At 35.1% G+C, this 22,144-nt stretch overlaps 1 protein-coding gene and 1 non-coding gene across 2 annotated transcripts; both read left to right on the forward strand.

Moving 5' to 3' along the window:
* The first annotated feature begins 10,490 nt into the window (after positions 1-10,490).
* Positions 10,491-21,688, forward strand: utp11 (UTP11 small subunit processome component). The gene is made up of 8 exons (XM_039740193.1): positions 10,491-10,673; positions 10,769-10,830; positions 15,391-15,493; positions 17,608-17,721; positions 17,904-17,997; positions 18,098-18,228; positions 19,366-19,476; positions 21,288-21,688. The coding sequence occupies exons 1-8, from the start codon at positions 10,614-10,616 to the stop codon at positions 21,369-21,371; spliced, it is 759 nt and encodes a 252-aa protein (XP_039596127.1). The 5' UTR covers positions 10,491-10,613; the 3' UTR covers positions 21,372-21,688.
* On the forward strand, positions 20,878-20,990 carry LOC120518235. The gene has a single exon (XR_005631202.1). It is a non-coding gene; the product is annotated as a U5 spliceosomal RNA (small nuclear RNA).
* Positions 21,689-22,144: the final 456 nt, after the last annotated feature.

The raw sequence follows: 22,144 nt of genomic DNA on the forward strand, positions 1-22,144 counted from the left end.
TCATTTAGTAAGCATGTTATAATTTTATCATTTAAGCAAATGAGATAACTAGCACATAGTGCAGTGATGGTGTTCACAGGGCACTGGTGTTCCATTCAACATTACTCTGAACACAGCTTTTAGAATGTAAGGATCTATAGTACTCCTTAGGCTCTATTGTAACCAAGATGTTGCTTGATAACATGGAAAAATTATAATCCAGAAGAGTAAAAGGCCAGAACATATAGCCAAGGGATGCAATCTCTCATTAGTATAGTTAAATCCAATGTAGATTTTTGACTGTCGAAGTTAAGAGAACATACATTTATGACACCAGTTATCTTGTGTCTGGCACAAATTGAAAAACAGTGTATTCTGTCTAAGGCTGACTTCATTTTCTTATCTGAGAATCATTCTATCCTATTTTGAGATTATCTAAGGGTGTTATGTTATAGAAGCCCTAGTATAGTTTTGAAATACAGTACTTCCTTTATCAGCAGAGCTGCTTTATAATACAGTAAAAGTGTAGGAACTGAGTTATGCTGCTTGTGTGTGTAATTTGAAAATAGTGAAGGAAACATTTATAACAGATTACATTTACATCAAACTTTTTCCTAAAATAAAAAATCAATTATTGGTGTAAAAGTATTTGATGGTCTTCGTAACATACATATTGTTTATACTAAATACAGGATATTTCAGAAGGGAGGAAATAAATATAAACGTGACAATGAGCATAACACGTGTGACATAAGGTATATACCGATATGCAATTTTCTGATTTCTAAACCATTAGATTTTTATAGATATGAGGTAAGAAAACAGAGCATATGAAAAGAAGCAATTGTTATGATCTGAGTGTTTTCAATATGGCAAAAGATGTAAGGCTTTTAAAAGATCTATAAACTTGGCTACCGTCACTAGCCTGAATAGAATAGGCCTCATTCCATGCAGCCTGACCCCAAATTCCACAGGCTGGCTTCAGCCAACATAGGCCAAACACAATAGGCCACCTCCATCAAACACAATAGGACAATTAACAAGAAACAGTGGCTGCATAATTCAACAAGAACAGCAGACAGAGATTGTCTTCAGAATGCAACAAATATGATTTACTTTTCAGTTTGTTTCCTATTTCAGATAATTATTATGATGTCAGCTATGTACATATCTATTTATTTGATAACAGATACTTTTGAACAGGTGTAAGAGTTTGGGTTGGATGTTCATTTTGATCAATACACTATATATTCTCACTATAGCATTTAGTTGTTTAGCTGAGAGAGAGAATCTGCTCTTGCAGTGGTTCCTGGTACTGTACGCCATTCATTTAATCTTTTAACATCCCCAAAGAGTAATGCTACCACCACCATGTTTTACTGCAGACAGGTGATGTGGTGTAGTAGATAAGTAACTGGACTTTAAACCAGAAGGTTGTTAGACGTACAGGCAAACCACTTAGGCTGTTTATAATTAATCTGCAAAATACATATACTGTATTTAAAGTACAGTATATCTAAACATCTATACTGCGTACACCTTCATTTGTAGATACACAAAGATCTACAAATAGGGGTGGCGATTTCCATGGAAAGATACTGCATCAAATAAAGTTTACTTGTAAAAATAGTTTTTTGGGTCAAAGGAAGTTTTAACTTTACTATTTGAATTTTGACAAAAAAGCTCTTTTCCTGAAACATTTCTCTCTTTTGCTGTCTGGAAAACGTCAGGCAGGCCTTACTTTGAGTCTTTTTGACTACTGGTTTCTCTTAATGGATACCCTCACTTCCAGGCCAATATTACACAGAGCTCTTGGTGGAGTCAGCTAATGGACTTTCAAGCTCTGAATTCAGAAATTCTTTAAAGGTGAATGTTAGTCTCTCAGTGCCTTCTCTCACAGTCTCTATGTTTTGGATGAGGAGTATTAGCAAACATTATTTTATAATTGGTCTGTGATGAGTATGATGTGGCTTCTTTATCTTGATTACACTGGTCTGCATCAATAGCCTCCAGTGCAAAAAAAAAAATAGTTTTATAGATTTAGTTGTGTTGATTCCATTTCCGAAATTGGAATGTCTCTTCTACAAACCTACTTCTCTGATATATATCAGATTCAGTGAAAGGCTCTGTTTTGGAAAAAAATGACATTTTTAAAATATCAATTACATTTGTTTCATGCTCAGAAAATTAATCGAAGTCTTCCCCTCATTCTTAACAAATACATCTAAATGTAAATGTAGTTTAAATGTGATTATGTGTTACAAACATGCAGATTTTGATTCCTGAAATGTTGATTTCATGGGCAAGTTTTGTTTTCTAGGTATTATTGAAAATCTAAAAACAATAGTTAAAAATTTTTTTAAAACTTAATGCAATTTAGTACACTGCAGAAGATTTAAGTGGCCCACTATACATTCATTCATGGGAATCAAATATTTAAGTGTAGAAGAAACAAACTGATCAAACATGACAATATCAGTATGTTATCTAGATTACACACTGTCCGATACAAGTATTCAAACCCTTCAATATTTTCTTAGGTCATATTGCTTCATTTAGAATTGTGCCATATGTGACATTGATGTTCTGAAGGTGTGTTCTTTTAAGAATGACAGACTATCTCCTGCTGACTCATGGTAGAAAGAAAATAAACTACTTCAGCAAATAGTGTTATATTTCCCTATTACAATATAATACAAATTTCCATACCGGATCGGTCGAGCCCCGTGTTAACAACGGCCGCCACCAGTACTGTTAGTCAACAGGGTGCTGGCGGAAATTAAGCTACTGTTGGCCGAAGAAGAAGAGGGGGGAGACGTGTGAGGAGGAAGGTAAAGAGAATGGAACTGAGGGTAGGAACTTTGAATGCTGGCAGTATGACTGGTAAGGGGAGAGAGTTAGCAAATATAATGGAGAGAAGGAAGGTTGATATATTGTGCGTGCAAGAGGCTAAATGAAAGGGAACTAAGGCCAGGTGGATTGGAGGTGGATTCAAATTGTTCTATCATGGTGTGGATGGGAGGAGAAATCGGGTAGGGGTTATTCTGAAGGACCAATATGTCAAGAGTGTTTGGAGGTGAAAAGAGTGTCAGAAAGTGATGATTATGAAACTTGAAATTGGAGGTGTGATGAGGAATATTGTTAGTGCTTATGCCCCACAAGTTTGGTGTGCAATGGATGAGAAAGATGATTTTTGGAGTGAGTTGGATGAAGAGAACAGTGTAACCAACGGACAGAAAGTGGTGATTGGAGCGGATTTCAATGGACATATTGGTGAAGGGAACAGAGGAGATGAGGAGGTGATGGGTAGGTAGGGTGTCAAGGAGAGGAATGAAAAGGTCAGAGGATAGTGGTTTTGCCAAAAGGATGGACATGGCTGTAGTGAATACGTATCTTAAGAAGAGGGAGGAACATAGGGTTACGTACAAGAGTGGAGGAAGATGCACACAGGTAGATTACATCCTATTCAGAAGAGTCAATCTGAAGGAGATTGAAGACTGCAAAGTGGTGGCAGGGAAAAGTGTAGTGAAGCAGCATAGGATGGTTGTCTGTAGGATGATGTTGGAGATCAAGAAGAGGAAGAGAGTGAGGGCAGAGCCAAGGATCAAATGATGGAAGTTGAAAAAGGAAGACTGCAAGGCTGAGTTTAGGGAGAAGGTGAGACAGGCACTGAGTGGCAGTGAAGAGTTACCAGACAGCTGGGCAACTACAGCAGATGTGGTAAGGGTGACAGCAAGAAGGGTGCTTGTCATAACATCTAGACAGAGGAAGAAGGAAAAGGAAACCTGGTGGTGGAATGGGGAAGTACAGGAGAGTATACAGAGGAAGAGGATGGCAAAGAAGAAGTGGGATAGTCAGAGAGATGCAGAAAGTAGACAAAAGTTCAAGGAGATTAAGGCGCAAGGTGAAGAGAGAGGTGGCGAAGGCTAAAGAAAAGGCGTATGATGAGTTGTTTGAGAGGTTGGACACTAAGGAGGGAGAAAAAGACCTGTACTGATTGGCTAGATAGAGGGGCCGAGCTAAGAAAGATGTGCAGCAGGTTAGGGTAATAAAGGATAAAGATGGAAACATACTCACAAGCGAGGACAGTGTGTTGAGCCGATGGAAAGAGTACGTTGAGAGGCTTATGAATATGAGGTGTGAGAATGTTATATTATTTACTGTATTTCCTAGCAGACATTCCTATTAAACAATAACTAGTATTTTCTATTGAATTACAACTAATACAATAGATAGATTTTTATAATAAAATAATTATATCATAGGTTAAAAACGTCTGTCATCATAGCTGATAAAATCAGTAAGTGAATTACATGTTATACATACAGTACTCCTGAATACATTCATAAGTAAGTATACACCCACTTATAAATACATTTTTTTCACCCACTTTATTTAATTCTTGATTACAAAGTGGCAAAGTTAATCCCAGCATCATCAAGCACTACACAGAATCCTAACCCTGTTTGCCAGTTCATCATAGGGCACAATCACATTAACTAACACACATATTTATATGTGGGCGATTGAGAACTGCCCATCAACATAACCTACACATCTTTGTAATTTGGCAGGTCACTGCGGGTCCCTGGGAAAACTCAAGCACACAAAAGGAGCACATGCAAACTGCACCTAAACATCACACTCAGAATCAAACCCTTGTCCATTGAATAGAGAAACATCAGAACTGTCTAATATTCAACACAGTTTAGGTTCACCTCTTGAGCAAAAAAGAGGTTGCAAAATGGTATAAATAAATGGTAAACTGCCAGCTGGAATTGTGAGGCATGGGATGAACAGCTTACTAGGAAAATGTAAAAGTGACTTGTAAAATTGCATTTGAAATCGAGAGAGAAGTAAAAAGGATATGAAAACTGGAATCACAGCACATAATGAACTCTCATGCACAAGATAAACTGGTGTCTAGCTTTTTGCATATATATTTAGATTTACTACTATTACTACTCTCCTTCTGTTGAATATACAGTAAATATGTTCTATTTATAAAAAGTCAGGTGTCTCCACCATCATGTAGCTATAAATGACACAAAGTGTTATTTTAAGTTTGGAATGTATTGTGCTTGGACCTCACTGTTGCAGTCTGACTTACTTTTCCAGACAGCTTTATAGGACCTTGTTTGCTGTCTCTCTATTTGATTTTACTTATTTAATTTCAAGTTTATTTAATAAGAAATGAGTTATAGCTTATTTTTTAAACTCACAACACTGCACTTTACATGCTCGCAGTTTTAACAATAAACAGTTTAGAGACATGATGATGAATTGTAACGTACACCAAAAAAGTACAGCGTGTAACTAGTTCAGAAGGTCAATGCGCCATCTAGTGACTAAATTGGCTAACAGCAGTCATGTTTTTTTTCTCAACTCAATTTTTCATTTTAGAGGCCACCTAAACTTTAGGTTAAAATTTTTCGATATCAAAATAATAGCTGCATTAGCTGAAAGTAATGAAGAATCTGATTGGTAGGTATTTATGAATTTACTTACCCTTGACATCTAGTACTGCTGGGGTGGCCTAGGGGTGTAGTGATTCGTACTTCTGTCTCACACCTCCAGGCATCTGGATTCAGATCTCTGCCCAGGTCTGCAGAGATTCAACATTTTCCATGTTTCTCTGTGCTTTAACACAAGTTTTAGTTTAATTATGGATTTTTAATTCATGATTATGAGTGTGTGTGCAAGTATGAGCCTTGAAGAACTGTTACACTTTCTATGGTTGGTCACTGCTTGCATTTAATTCTCCCAGGAAAGGATCCAAGTTATTAGTTAACTTGTCTATTTATTTTCAGTATTTAAATGTGCACTAACAATTTGGAGGAGATTACATTAAACAGATTGTAGTTATTTCTGCACATTTGACTCCTTTAACTCTTAGTGTTCAAATGTTCAATAAAAATACTTATTACTACTGCTAGGTTAAATAAAAATATTTTTTAATAGTAAAGGAAGAAAAACACTCATGCTGGATTAAACACTTATATGATCATTCAAATTAAAAACGCTAACTAAAGTGCTTCACAATTGGGTACTTATTTATGTGCAAACGTTTGAATTTTCAGTTGAAACAAGGTGATGCCACCCATATTTTTCTTATATTTAATCAATCAGCACTATCCACAATATGATTAGCTTATAATTAGAAAGATGAATACTCATTCATTATTGGATACAGTTTACATTGTTATTTTGTATTTTTAAATACAAACATTGCATTTATATCATTTATAATGGCTCTCAGTATGAAGTTGAAGGTTAGGGCCTTATTTTAATATGATGAGTCAAAAACTTGAAAAAATTTAAAGGGGACACATGTGGAGGTTGTGTGGTGTTGTTATACGTTGACTGACCAACTTTAAACAATCATCACACACTGGAGAAATAATAAAAATATGAAATAGTCTAACACTATATGTAATACAAATAATTAAAAGTTTGCTATATATTACAACTCATAACTACCTCATAATATTATGGGCTTGAGTAATGTCTACCAGGAAGAAACAGTGAAACTTACTAATTACATTTAGTCACTCAAAAACATTGTCTTTGGTTCTTTATTATTAAATCCTCAGCAAGAAAAAAAGCAATAATTGATTTGTGGTGCATCAGTCTGTTTTATTGTGATTTGGCTTTGTCATATAATCTGCCTTTAACGTTCTCTCGATATTTTATTTATTGTGTGTGCATACATCACTTAACAGAAAGTGTGTAATGCTGAGTGTTGCTGGGCCCTGTGAACTTAGTATTGCCATACAGGTGGCCTGGCTCTTTCAAAAATCTAAGGTTTCAACAAAAACAAAAAACACATTACAGTGTAGTCAATTCAGTTCAGATTTATTGTTATGTGTACAAAGTACTATGAAAATCTTATGTGCACCCTTCACAAACATGTACCATGCTACCATCCAGAATTAATTTTTCTCTGTATGTTGTGGAAAATAACAACACAGAATGTGATAAGTGAAAAGTATGAGCTGTTTAAAAAAATCATATGATTTGAGTGTGCATCTGCTGTTAAACTACTATGTCTGTATGGGATTCAGTAAATGTGCCAGCATTGCCTATAAAATTAATATGATTTCAGTACAAATGGCACAAGAATATAATATAACTTGAGTAAGCAAATGACAGCACATGTTGTAATTCATGACTGATGCGTACTCATGGCACACTAACAGGTCTGCCCATATCAGACACTCTGCACACTTTTGTACAGAGCATCATTTGTTACAAGCCATGGCAGAACGTAACCACTGAAGATACAGAACTGCACAGACAAAAACAGGATAACATGCAACTTGAAGCTATGGACATTTGGCCAATTGGGGTGCACCAGTGAAAGATTTTAAAGCTAAACCCACGACGGCCACTGCAAGTAGACAAGCGAACAGGAAACATTCTTATCTCAAATAATAAAAAAAAAAAATAGTACCAAGAATCGGTAATAAAATTAATTACTCCCAATTTACTTCTGTTATCGCTAACATGCCTGAAAAACACGGAAAGGCACATTTTTTCAAGTCAAAACTTTTGTTACTTCAAAATGGATGTATTCAGTAAGTTTTAAGGCTTTTGTTTTCATGTTGGACCCTGGTAGTTTTAACTTACATTTTTATTAAAAAGCTTCACTTTAGAACACAGTTTCTTTTGCCAAATGAATATATACCATGACAATGAAGACAAAACTTTGACTTGAAAAACACATTAGCAACTGTGCAATTTTGCTATCTGCCTTTATAAGGCTAAATACAATTCAATAGATAGATAGATAGATAGATAGATAGATAGATAGATAGATAGATAGATAGATAGATAGATAGATAGATAGATAGATAGATAGATAGATAGATAGATAGATAGATAGATAGATAGACTGAAAAGAATACTCTTTAATATAAGCAATAAATTAAAACAAAACACTCATAAAACAAATGTTTATACATTTTATTTATGTGATTGAAACAAAAAAAAATCAAATTCTGTACATGAGTTTTCACATCTTGAACCCAAGCGCATTCATCCCCATTTTAAAATGCAAGAACAAGCTAGGCACTTTTCAAAATTTATATAAAAAAAAAGCTTCACTTTGGAGCACAATTTTGTGTGGAAAATGAAACTTAATGGCAGGGGTAAGTATTTGAACCTTTTGGAAATAACTGCAGTCATGTTTAAATTTGTTTTACTTGTCTGATCTTCATCTACAATATAATAACGAACAAACACTATCTATTTGAACTGATAACACAACAAATTATTGTATTGCTCTTGTACTTACTGAAAAAATCATTCAGACATTCATAGGTGCAGTTTGGAAAAAAATATGTGAACCCCTAGGCTAATGACTACAAAAGCTAATTGGAGTCAGAAGTTAGCAAACCTGGAGTCCAATTAATGAAATAAGTTTGGAAGATGGGGTAGAGATACTTTGACATATTAATAAAGACTCAAGCATTTTGAGTTTTCTATTTACAAGAACTATCTGCTAATGTGAAGCATGTCTTGCAAAAATAGAGAACTAAGATGATCTACGATTAAGAATGGTTGATTAGCAAAGCCTAGAAAGAGCTGCAAAGTAATTTCAAACAGTTATATAGTCTTCAGTCTGCAGTTAGACAAACTGTATATTAATGAAGATGATTTAGTACTGTTGCTGCTCTCCAAGGAGTATGTGAAAAGTGCATTTTGTTGTACCTGTACAATGGTAATAGCTGAATCTTCTTCATAGAAGTGGGTGTTAAGACAAGATGCCTTGAAAGGCACAGTGCAGAATGCTGAATGAGGTAAAAGGGATCCTAGAATAATAGGTAAAGACCTAAAGGAATTATTGGAACAGTATGTGTGGCATCAAAAGGGCATTGCATACCAACCTGGAAACATCATCCCAACGGTGAAGTACAGTTGAGGAAGCATCGTGATTTAGTGTGGCTTTGCTGACTTGGGACCTGGACAGCGTGCCATCATTGATAGAAAAAATGAATTTCCAAGTTCACCAAGGTATCTCATAGGACAATGTCAGGGTGGCAGTCCACTATCTGAAGCTTAGTAGACACTGGGTGATGCAGCAGGACAATGACCGTCACCATCAAAGTAAATCTACTAAAGAATGGCTTCACAAAAAGAAAATCTGTGCTTTGGAAGGGCCCAGTCAGAGCCCAGACCTTAACCTAAAAGAGCTGCTGTAGAATGAGCACTAGAGAGCTGTTCATATCAGACATCCTAAGAATATGGCTGAGCTGAAGCACTTTGATTCAAAATCTGTCCTAAACTTTGTGCTGGTCTGCTCTGTAATACCAGAAGTGCTTGTTAGAAGTTATTGCTGCCAAATAAGTTTCAACCAGATATTAAATCCAAGGGTTCAATTACTTTTTCCACAGCACACTGTGAATGTTTGATGGATGTGTTCAATAAAGACACTAAAGTTTATAGTTGTTTGTGTGTTATTAGTGTAAACATATTGTTTGTTTATACAGTACTTGTGACTTAAACGAAGATCAGATCACGCTTTATGTCCAGTTAATGCAGAAAACCAGGTCATTCCAAAGGGTTGTTAGTTTTTCTTGCCACTGTTAATGATTGTGAATAACTTTAATGTGAAAAATACCAAATGTATCCTTTAAGTGTTAAACTTAGCAGGGATATTTACAGGTTTGTTTTGCCAAAATAATATAACTTAACGACTGTGAGGTTCAAAAAATGAAAGAATCAACAACATTTGCTTTCATAGGTAAATATCAGAGTCTCCTCTCTGTCTCATTCAAATTTTAAAAGGGTGATCTGAGAGAAGTTTAATACAGTATGGGTGACCAAAAACAGTTTGTGTGTTTTCAAGTATTCTGCTGGCATTTTGGAAAGGAACTTGTCTTACTTAATACTATACCTTTGTGGTGACCTCCTGTTTTAAACCTCTGCGAACATGAGGTATATTTTTTATTTAAATTACTTACATATGTACAGCTAAATGATACATTTTGGCCGCTGTCAGTCCCACGTCTGGCTCAGTTTGCCCGCAGTTGTATGAAAAAGCTCGACTTTCTACATGGTATTTTAGATGAACGTAGAAAGCGTATAAAGATTATTACAGCAGAAACCAGGAGTTCAAGGAATCGACACTTCCAAGACTGGTTTTGACATTCACTGACGCAGAACTGTATGCCCAACGGACGAGATTAAAATGCATGCTACTTATGTCGATTTTTTTTTCATTTGCATATATTCTTCATGTTCTTTTCTAAATGTTTACAATTCTCCTATAAACGAGAAAGACGACTCTTGTACGTTCGTTTGTTCGTTCAGCAGCTTATGATTACCTGAGCAACAATTTATTCCAAGCAGTTTCGCTTTTTTCAGTCTGAATAGTAACATGCATTTTAACAATCTGAATGTAAAAATAATGTTGCCGCTTGTGTCACATATAAAAGTGAAATGTCGTGCCATCATAAACTTTTTTTCGCTTAAAAAACTTTTGACGAATCGTAGTTTTCGGAATTGCGTGTCTATCACGCGCGGTTTGCGTTACGACAGCGACGCGAGTAGCGGCGATTGTGGATTTACTTGCATGCTGGAATTCAGTGGTTGATTTCTTTTGCCGTGAAGTGCAAAAAAAACGACAAAATATGTCTTCATTTAAAAAAGCCTTAAAATCCCATCAGAAAGAACACAGGGAAAGATCGCAGGTGAAGCAAAAAAATTATTTAGTCATTAATCGAAGTACAGTTTACTGTCAGATTTATTTTGATACTTTGTTCATAACCACTGTTTTGTTTTGCAGCTTAGTTTCAGAAAGCATCTGGGTTTATTAGAAAAGAAGAAGGACTACAAACTTAGAGCCAAGTAAGTATTTGTATTTTTAATGCATCTTGTCAGTTTTGTAAAGAAATGTACGGTGTGTATTAACTTCTAAATATAGATTTATCGAGATGACTATATTTAAGGCTTTTGTGGTGCTTTAAACAGTGTTTGTTCCTGTTAGTTTCGTTGGCGCAAACCTCTTACTTTTAGTGGGTATTTTTTTAGGCTGACCAGACAGTGGTCCCCATTTTTTCGAGGACACTACCGTAATTATGCTTCGCGTTCCGGACTTCATCAAAATGTTTTAGATTTCTTCTGCATTTTTATAAGGCTTACGATGATGGTACTCCATTAGTGAACCCTCCAGTCTTCAGTTGTTTTGGTGTCTGTACTACGTTTGTGACTCTGAAAAATCTGATCACCCTACATTTTTTTATGTAGTTAGAAAGTATATTTTGTGTGTAATGTATGGTACATTTAGACTGCCGTATTTAGGTAGACACTACTCAAAGCATTGTCCAGTCATTGTTCGTTTTCACTGAGAATCTTAATAGTAGTGTCAGTGCTCAGTTTACTAGTATACTGCCTGTGGATATATGCATACATATATACGCTCACTGGCCACTTTATTAGGTACAACTTTGTTAATGCAAACATCTAATCACATGACAGCAACTCAATGCATTTAAGTATGTAGACATGGTTAAAGTGACCCGCTGAAGTTCAAACTGAGCATCACAATGGGGAAGAAAGGTGATTTAAGTGACTTTGAATATGGCATGACTGTTGGTAATAGGATTTTACGCACAGTCATCTCTAGGGTTTACGGAGAATGGTCAGAAAAAGGGAAAATATCCAGTGAGTGGAAGTTCTTTGGGCGAAAACGCCTTGTTGATGTCACAGATCAGAGGAGAACGGCTAGACTGGTTCGAGCTGATTGAAAGGCAGCAGTAACTCAAATAACCACTCGTTACAACTAAGGTATGTAGAAGAGCACCTCTGAATGCAGAACATGTCAAACTTTGAAGCAGATGGGCTACAGCAGCAGGAGACTATGCTGGGTGCCACTCCTGTCAGCTAAAAACTGGCAACTAAGGCTACAATTTGCATGGGCTTACCAAAATTGGACAATAGAATATTGGAAAAACATTGCCTGTTGTGATGAGTCTCAATTTCTGCTGTGACATGTGGATGGTAGGGTTAGAATTTGGTATCAACAGCATGAAAGGATGGATCCATTCTGCCTTGTGTCAGTGGTTCAGGCTGCTGGTGGTGGTGTAATGGTGTGGGGGATATTTTCTTAAAATACTTTGGGCCCCTTAATACCAACTGAGCATCATGTAAATGCCACAGCCTAACTGCGTATTTTTGCTGACCTAGTCCATGCCTTTATGACCACAGTGTACCCATCTTCTGATGGCTACTTCCAGCAGGATAATACGCCATGTCACAAAGCGCCAATCATCTCAAACTGGTTTCTTGAACTTTGATAATGAGTTCACTGTACTCAAATGGCCTCCACAGTCACCAGATCTAAATCCAATAAGGTTTCTTCAGGATGTGGTGAAACGGGAGATTCGCATCATGGATGTGCAGCTGACAAATCTGCAGCAACTGCGTGATATTATCATGTCTTTAGGGACCAAAATCCCTGAGGAATGTTTCCAGCACCTTGTTGAATCTACGCCACAAAGAATTGTGCCAGTTCTGAAGGCAAAAAGAGGTTCAAGCCGGTAATTGTAAGGTCTACCTGATAAAGTGACAAGTGTGTGTGTGTATTTGTTTTTGTGTGTTTTTTATATTTTTTTTTAATAAAACTGAGTTCCTAATATTGGTACTTTTTTGCATATTTCACAAATGTGTGGCTTTTGAGACTATTACAGATGAAGTCAGAATCAGAGGACAGCACTGCTGTTCAGAGTCTAGGATTGAATTTTGAGGCAGGAGCTCCCAACTAAATACATTGCACCCTGTTCTATATACATGTGTGAACACAGTAAGTTAGGTTTGATCAAATTAAATATTTTTTTCTCAATGCTTTCTACTGTGAGTGTGACACTTTCAAATTTACTCATCAGTCTGCATGCAGATTCATTTACAGGGTTTGGCAGTAATGCTGCCAAGAGTTGGGAAGTTCTCTGCCATTAAAGTATATTGCAATGCATACGTTTGCAATTACATTTAAATGCTCCGAGAATGTCTATTTAGCAGGGGATGGCATTCATATTACAGCAAGGATGGATTTTGGATCCATCAGTCTTTATACTAAATAAGAAAAAAATGGATAAACAGAATAATAAAATAAAATTGTATTTGTTTTGTTGTGATTAAGATTATTATTCAAACAGATAATGCAGACAGAATATTTAAATGTATACGTTTTTGACCCCTGCAATGTGTGATGGTTGCCCACGTTTTCTATATTTTTAGTCAGCAGTGTACTTTTACCAAGATTAATATGGCTGAACAGTAACTTTTCCAGCACATTAGCAGTCTTGATGTTTATGAGTTTCTTTAGTCCACTTGTAATTTGGTTGTATTTACATTCGTATTGTTATTACCACCACTGTATTGCAGCATATTGCCACAGGAGTATGCAGAACATATAATGGACATTGCTTGTCCTGAACTGAATGCTGAACTGGGGGAATGTCTTGTGCTACTGGTCTTTTTAATATGCTTAATTAACATGTTTTGTGGCAGAACACCAGCATGGTTTGTTTTACATTTCCAGGAAATCTATGGAAGATTTCATGTGTTGTGACACAAGGATTGCTCTTCCATGAAAGACACGAAAATTTTTGATTTACTTGAATACTGTACATTTTAAGCTAAATACTTCATCATGAGACCTTTCACACTTCATCGGATCTGTTTATCTAAGAAACTGGCAGACTGATTTGGAAATCTAAATCAGAGTTAAAACGAAATAAACTGGTGATATTTTTAGATGATTGTCGTCAGCAGTGCTGATCCTTTTAACCATTTCCTTATTAGCTACGAGTCTTGCCTAAACCACACTGCATTTTAGAGGACTCTTAATAACGCCTCTTCAATTAATCATTACTCTTCTGCTCAGGTACCAAGTTCTGAGTTCCAATTAGATGTATAATTTTATGAGAGAGAATGAATGACAGTGCTTTACAATTAATTACTTTTATTTTTAAAAAATGTACTTTTTTTTTGTATTACTACTTGTGGGTAAATATTTTGGATGTTTCTCTACAGAAGAAACTCTTAAAGGTACAGATTTTGCATGTACCTATGTAGGTTTATTAAATGTTGCCTTTAAATCCTTAGATACTCTTATGGGTATGAGCCATAAATGTTTAAATGAATTTTTAAAAAGTGTGCATTGTGTAGAGTATGAAATTCTGTGTAGACCTTTTTAGTATTTGCTTGCTTACTACAGCAGTTTATTGGGTAGTTGTTGGTTATTTGCATTTTTGTGTGCAAAGCCTAAAATGATATCCTAAGCAACCTAATATGTGAATATTTTAGGTAAAGAACTAAAATAATTCCCATAAACTGTCTTTGCTTATGTGTTATCAAAGCTGTAAAACTGCAGAAAACATGCAGTCACTATTATTTGAGTGAACCAATCTTTTGGAAAAGGATATTTGTCTAAGTTGTAATTCTGAGTTTGTTAAGCATTGTATTTCTGACTCGGATCTTTACGAGACCACATGAATGCTTCATAACACTGTGTCTAGCATAAAAGTGCTCATGGACAAACCTGGTGTTCTCTCTTTATTTCCACTCCTCCTAAGAAACTCTGTTGCACTGTACTGTACATGTCATTGTGCAAGCTGCCAAACCAGACCTCAGTCCTATTTACAACTGCTTTTATTTTAGTAAGTATTTTTGAATAGCAAAGAGGACATTAACTTGAGCTGGAATGAAACAAAAGTAAAGCAGGTTGTTCCATACCTCCTGACTGTCACATTCATTTGGAATTTTCCATTCTTAAAGCCGTTGTATTTAAACAATGTCATGAACGCATAATCATTAATTTAAATAAATACATTTTAAAAGTGGAAAACAGTTTTCTTTTCTTTTCAATTGGAGCAAAATTAGGTTATAATTTAGATAGTCTTCTCTGTTAACCGAAGTTAACCAGTAATCTTGCAATTTAAAAGACAGTGCTTTAACCACATCTCACATTGCCCAGAGTAAAATGTCCCTCTCAAATTACATGAACTTAAATTCAAATTATAAGTTTCTAATTAAACATAACATTTAACGTTTATAGTATTGTAAACAGTTTATCAAAAATGTAATATCCTCGGCCATGTTAACAGTAATAATTAACGTGAAATTGTCACCACTTATACGTAAAAAGAGTCATTCTTTTTTTTTCTTATGGTATAAATTGTGTTTTCTGTTGAAGCTCTCTTTAATTGCAGTTAATAAAATATTATTTAACTGCATTTATGATATCTATATATATATATCAGAATATACTGTATTTTCTCAGTGTCCTTGGTTTGTCATGTGGTGTGTGCGGCAATGCGCTGTATCAGTGCGTGCTCCTAATCTCTCTTTCTCTCTCCCTCTCTCTCTTTTTTTGATATTGAATTAATAAAACTTTCTTTATTTCAGTGATTACCATAAAAAACAAAACACACTTCGAGCTCTGCGTAAGAAGGCTTTGGAAAAAAACCCTGATGAGTTTTATTTTAAAATGATAACATCAAAACTTAAGGTGAGAGCACATTACTAATTGACTCGATTAATTAAGATACACATACATTGATCTAGTAGAAATTTTCAAACTTGCCTTTACAGTATTTGTAAATTTGTCATATAGAATAAAGCAACGTGTATCTTACCAACAAATTGTACAAATACATGATTGTTTGGTTTAAAACTCTTAAATAGCATTATCTACACATTATGTGACTATTCATTCAGCAGTCAGTGGCACAAGAATGTGTAGTATACATCATAAAGTAACTGTTTAGTGTATATATCCTTTATTTAAAAAAAAAAAAAAAAAGCCCTACATTTAATTTCGTTCCATTCAATTTGCTGACCAGTACATGCTGTTTATTGGACTGAAAAAAAGTGGCTGAGGTTTTGTCTGTTTTGCAGCAGTATGTATATCTATATAATGTGGACTGAACTGATCTGCAGCAGAATCCTCCCTCCCAAAAATTTGTTGTAATTGATAGATTTAAATGTGTTGAATCCAGTTCTGAAATTGGAACATCTCTACCCTAAACCATTTCCACAGGGTATCAGATTTAGTGAAAAAATGATGTTTGGAAAAAATAGATTAAATAAAGTAACATTTTATGGCATAATTATTTTTCATGCTCAGAATATAATCCGAAGCATATTTTGACCTGGAAAATGTTAGTATTTCTTGTTCTTATCATTATTTTAGGCGGAAACAGCCCATAATTAAGTATTTGCTGCACGTTTTTTGCATTCAATCATTATTTTTTTCTCTTATTACTTCAGAATAGCCTGAAATTTATATTTAGTAGGTTAGATAGATGCATTTTTATTGTGCAGAAGAGAGAAAGGTGTTGTTTTAATGGTTTTTAGAGAAATAACGCAAGGTTAGGTTGATCCATTGTCTTGAGAAGATAACAGGTAAGCAAACAGTAAAAGAGTATACAGCCTTCCGTTATTGAGACAACATAAGTTACAGGTTTTGCAGTTTTTTGAGGGGGTTGAATTCAGTACTGTTAAATCTATAAAGAACACCCAAAATATTTGACAGGAGCAAAAAAAAAACTAAAATAAAATTGCAGTCCAGTGTTGATTTCTGTTTTTAGAAGTAAGTATTTACTCACATGGAATTCAAGTATTATGAAAAATAGTATTTTTAAACACACAACCCATTAAATATTTACCCAGTACACACATAATTGTGTTCGCATTTCCAGAATATTTTTATACTCCAGAAAATAAATGATTGCATCCCTAATAGAAATTAATCCTCTGCCATTCACATCTGTCACTTCTAGCCATCAAACAATGCATTGACAGTAACAAAAGTGGCCACTCAGCTTATAGACCATAGCAACACCACAAAAGTTGCACTAACTTCCAGTATGTTTACAGTCAGCTGTATTGCACTAAACATTGACTGCAGTAGCCTCTGAACCTCGTACACTTGCAGTTTCATTAAGCAGTAAGATTTATTTTTTGTGAAATGATTTTCGAGTTGAAATCTTGGTACTCTTTTGTGTTGGGGAAATCTGGAACTATGGAAAGAAACACCAGTGCAAAATACATGATTCAGGTTACATGATAAGGTTAAAATATGTAAAATTAATAAATCATAAGAGTCACATTGATGTAGGTAATCTATTTATATTTAAATGTAGTTTTAAATGTAATTTTCAGGAAAATTGACAATCTTTATTTCAGACAGTCATTTGACATTTTGCCCATGTGCCACCCACGATCCCACCTTTAAAAAAAAAAAAATATATATATATATATTTTATGGGGGTGGCACGGTGGCGCAGTGGGTAGCGCTGCTGCCTCGCAGTTAGAAGACCTGGGTTCGCTTCCTGGGTCCTCCCTGCGTAGAGTTTGCATGTTCTCCCCGTGTCTGTGTGGGTTTCCTTCGGGCACTCCGGTTTACTCCCACAGTCCAAAGACATGCAGGTTAGGTGCATTGGTGTTTCTAAATTGTCCTTAGTGTGTGCGTGCGTGCGTGCGCGCCCTGTGTTGGCTGGGATTGTCTCCAGCAAACCCCCCTGACCCTGCAGTTAGGATATAGTGGGTTGGATGATGGATGGATGGATATATTTTATGCATGAAACTGTAATTTTTAGTTATAAACAAAATTGATTTTAGGATGGAGTTCACGTTATCAAAAGACCAAATGAAGAGGTCACAGAAGAACAACTGAAGCTGATGGGAACCCAGGACATCAGATATGTTGAAATGAAAAGAGTTGCTGAAGCAAAGGTAAGCTTTAACTGACTTTAGAGACACCCAATTTTTTTTTTTTTTTATAACTATCTCATAAATTAATGTAGCACTGAATGCACTGTTTACTGTATGTACAGTATGTCTACATATATGGAAGTATATGTATGCATATATGCAAATACATTTAATTTTTAATATAAATGTGTTTTTTCTTGCAGAAAATAGAGAAATTAAAAGCTGAGCTTCATTTGCTTGATGCTGATGGGAAACAAAAAAACAAACACACATTCTTTTTAAATACAAAAAAAGAAGGTACTTTAAAGAGTTGTGCTTTTTCATTGCTGTTATTCTGAAACTCCCTGCTATTTAGTGCACTTTTTATATTAATAGGAAGTTTTCTTTTTTATTATAGTTGCCGAGTTTGACTTGGCAAAGCATTTAAACACTGCTCCAGAACTGCTAGACAGAGTGTATAATAGACCAACAATTGAAACCTTACAGAAGGAAACTATCAAAGGGGCCACTGATCCCAAGGTTGTGAAGGTATTAATTATTTTTAATATTAGTACTTTTTAAGTGTATCTCATATTCTACTTACTTTAAGGATTTATTTTGCCTGAATACAACAAAACAAGATTAAATACAAACCTTACATCTTTTTAATAATTTCAGGAAAATAGTGCTTACAACCAGTGAATATGTTTGCCTAACCTCAAAAATGTATTGGAGAAAAAGTATGACAGAATGGGTTAGAGTGTCAAAACCTGTTACACAAACATCTTAGGAATAGTTTAAAGAAAACATAATTATGCATATATACATGAAGCTTCATGATAATTTGTTCTCTGTAAACAGTTTTAAGTATTCTTGTAAGTGCTACATGCCAAACAATATTGCAATTCAAAACAAGAGAACAGGTGACCAGCTAACTTGATCCCAATTGCACCTCAGATCCTCCAGGATCTGATTTTGACACCCTTAGTATAAAAGATGGACCTTACAAATCTAATAACATACTTTTTGGACCTCTTGATACTTTTGAGTCTGCCAAACAGTTTCTAGTGCTTGTGCTGTATCTCACTCAGAAGGTGGTGTGTTTTTATTGTTCCCAGTTGCGTAGTCCGTTGTAATAAAAACACCAAACACTTCAGCAATAGAGTATATCAGTGGTGTAAATAACAGCATGTCTTTACAAAAGCTTATTTATGCCCCTCAAAATAATATGGCTGGTTTTTTGTAAAAATATTACTTAAATACATGCAGCTAGTAGCATCTCATGCATATACATTTTGTACAAGCGTAGTGAGAATTGATATAGTTCAGCTCCAGTTGTTGAGTTTTAATTCCAATCTGGTTACAATTTTTTAATTCTGCACCTCCTTCTCGTGATACAGGAATTGATTAGTGATTGTTTGTGCCTTTAGTTTGTCCCTGTATTGTGTAGTTTATATTTACCGTTGGCTCGAAATTCACTCATACTGGTTAAACTAGAACGATTTAATATCAAATGTTAAATGTGTGTCCTTATTCCTGGTTGCATGTGCAAGTATCTGAGGAAAAATTATATGCTTAGCACATATTAGTCAAAAAATCAGGCATAATTGCATAAGTTGACTGAAACCTTTTTCCGTAGTATATTTAAGTATGTTTTAATGAATCTTGTGTTTGCTATTCTTCTAGAAACTTGCCCGACAGAGGAAACACCAATATCGCATTCTTAAACAGCGGATTGAAAGAGAAAAGAAGATGTTTGTAATTGGACAAAAACTCCAAACCCGCAAGGATTTAATGGTGAGAAAGTTAGCTGAAGAGGAGGATTAACATGCACTTTAATGTTTGTACTTTGGATTATACAGTAGAGTCATGGTAAAATGCAACAATGGCTGGTTCTCCTTCCAGCTTTCAATAACATATGGTGCATTGTTTTAGTAGTAGCTCGATAAAATCTTAAATATGTTCAACAGAAAAAGATGGTGAGATTGCTCTAAACAATCCTCAGTCTTTGCAAGTGGATTGTTTAGACTTATCTGATTTTTTTTCAGTGCTCATATCTACTCTCCTGAAGATCTTTTACGAGTAAAACTGAACTATGTGCTGTTGTCTGTCTGCTGAACATCATAGGTCATTAAATGGGGTTCATCATCTTGGCAATCCTTTGAAATATATTTTCATTGTGTTTTAACTGACTTTGAACTTCAGACTACAAGTTTGCTGAGTCAATCACATACCTAACTCACTCTACTACTCCTACCAAGTTATTTAACTTATTGGTGTTACATTTGTGAGAAAAGTCTATGTAACCAGTATTGGGTATGTAGTCGTAAAGTGTCTTGCTAAGATGATTACAATTCCAGTAAGCTGCTTTCACCCCCAGCAATAACATCGTCAATTGATGGTATTTAAGGAGACGATAGATTGGCCTGAGAATATTGCACATCACATACAGGCTTCTCCTTCTTTGCAAAGTTAATCTATCCACCCATCCATCCTTCTTTACATTTTCCATCTCTGCTTTCTCCTAAGCAGCAGTGTGGGGAAGCAGGAGCATATCTCAGGAAGCACAGGTTACAAGTCTAATCCATTTCTGATAATTCCTTCATAAGGTGAATTTTCATTTTGCATACACCTAATTACAATTAATGTAAAGGAGAAAAAATGTAGACATTCATTGAACCCAAAAATAATCTGCATTTTGGCTTAAATAAAACCAAAATCCATGACAATTTCCAGTTAGTTTAGTAATAATATTAGTAATTAAACTCTTAAAGACATTTTCTCTTCATTAAGTACTATTTAATAAGGCAGTTTACCTGCACTTTATTACTTCAACTTACTTTCCCAAATTTGTCATGAGCTTTTTTTATGGTAATGAAGCTTAAGGTAGTATGAAAAAATATGTGAGCAACACATGTGACAAGGTGACTGAGCCATCGCCCAAAAATGCAGGATCGGCTGTGAAGATGACTTAAGACTGTGATTGTGCTCACCAACATCCGTCTCTGCTTCATCCTGCAGGGTGCAGTGAGGTGTACTCGAAGTGACTGTGAGGGTATTGGTTGTTGATGCTAGCCGTGCTTGTTTGAAAATTGCTAAGTTTCCATTTTAATAAACTTTCATTGTGATTCATAATATGAAAATGAGTATTAAATGGCTTTCTTCAATCTCTTAATTTGTTGGAAGCAAAAAAAAGAAACACTCTGGCTTCTCTTCAGCTCGTATAAATCTTTCGCCTTTTACTAAAGATTTCCGTGGAGAGGAGCATCAAAGAGTTTTACGAATTTTTTGATGCCTTATGAAAGCGGGAAAAAAAAAAATTGTTGGAAGACAGTATGGCCAAATTTTAACGGTTTGAGTTGTGATTATACCGTATATAATGGAAAACCTTGTCTGCAATAAAAAGTTTATTAAACTTTAATCTTTCCTTTTGTTAAGTTGTTTTAAATTTAAGACTATTTTTGTGGTATGAGAAAAATGACAAAAATTGCTTTTGTTTACTGTGCAATCAGGTAGCAATATTTTATAGAATTATTTTGAACGGACACGGTTACAGTTAAATATATGAAATAATTCTTGTTTTTGTGCAACTTTTTTTTTTTTGACAGGATAAGACAAAAAAATTGAAGGTGCAAAAGGAAACTGTTGATTCCCCTGCTGTTTATAAGTTTGTATCACAAAGAAAGCGCTGAGAAGACCTGTTTACAAGGAGACTGTTTATACCCACCTTTTGAAAATGTCATATCCCATCACTTGAATCATAAACCTACAGATTCCGCTTCATAAAAAGTGTGCAGTAAAAGTCGACTTCTTCATGTAATTAATCTTCAGTCTGTAAAATGGACACATTCCCTGGAGAAGACCTTTCAGTTCTCTTAAAGAGACACCTCAACATACTTTTTGAAGTATATAAAATGCTGTTTTTGATATGTTCATGTTACCACTTGTCTCTTCATCTTTGTACTGTAATATCTTCAATTAAAGTTCCTATTTAAGTGTCAGGTACTCAGTTCATGTGTATTCTGTGTGTATATTTGTGTGTGTGTGTAGGTAACAAAAATTGTACTAGAAGCAGCACCCGATATTGGTCAGGTAAGTAATTTTAAGGTATAGTCCATTTGTCTGCTATTCTAGCTTCAGCCTGTTCTGGGATTTCACTTGCTCTGAGCCACTAGGTGGCACTGTCGTTCAAACTGTAGTAAACTGGATAAAACAAAAAACACAAAGGTACTCCCAGGATCAAAACGGTGGGTAGGAGCAGAGGCCCCTGATCAAATGTGCAGATTTAGTCGAAGATTGGTCCAACGGTGTCGATTTGTATAATAGATATATAATAAGTATATGTATTCACATGCACACAGTCCTCTCTAAAATTATTAGCACCCCTGGTAAAGGTTAATAAAAAAACCTAATCTCACACTGAATTATTTTTTCTCAGAATACATTTACTTCAATTAAAGGTGGG

Source organism: Polypterus senegalus, chromosome 17 (assembly GCF_016835505.1).
Source record: "Polypterus senegalus isolate Bchr_013 chromosome 17, ASM1683550v1, whole genome shotgun sequence".
NCBI lineage: Eukaryota > Metazoa > Chordata > Cladistia > Polypteriformes > Polypteridae > Polypterus > Polypterus senegalus.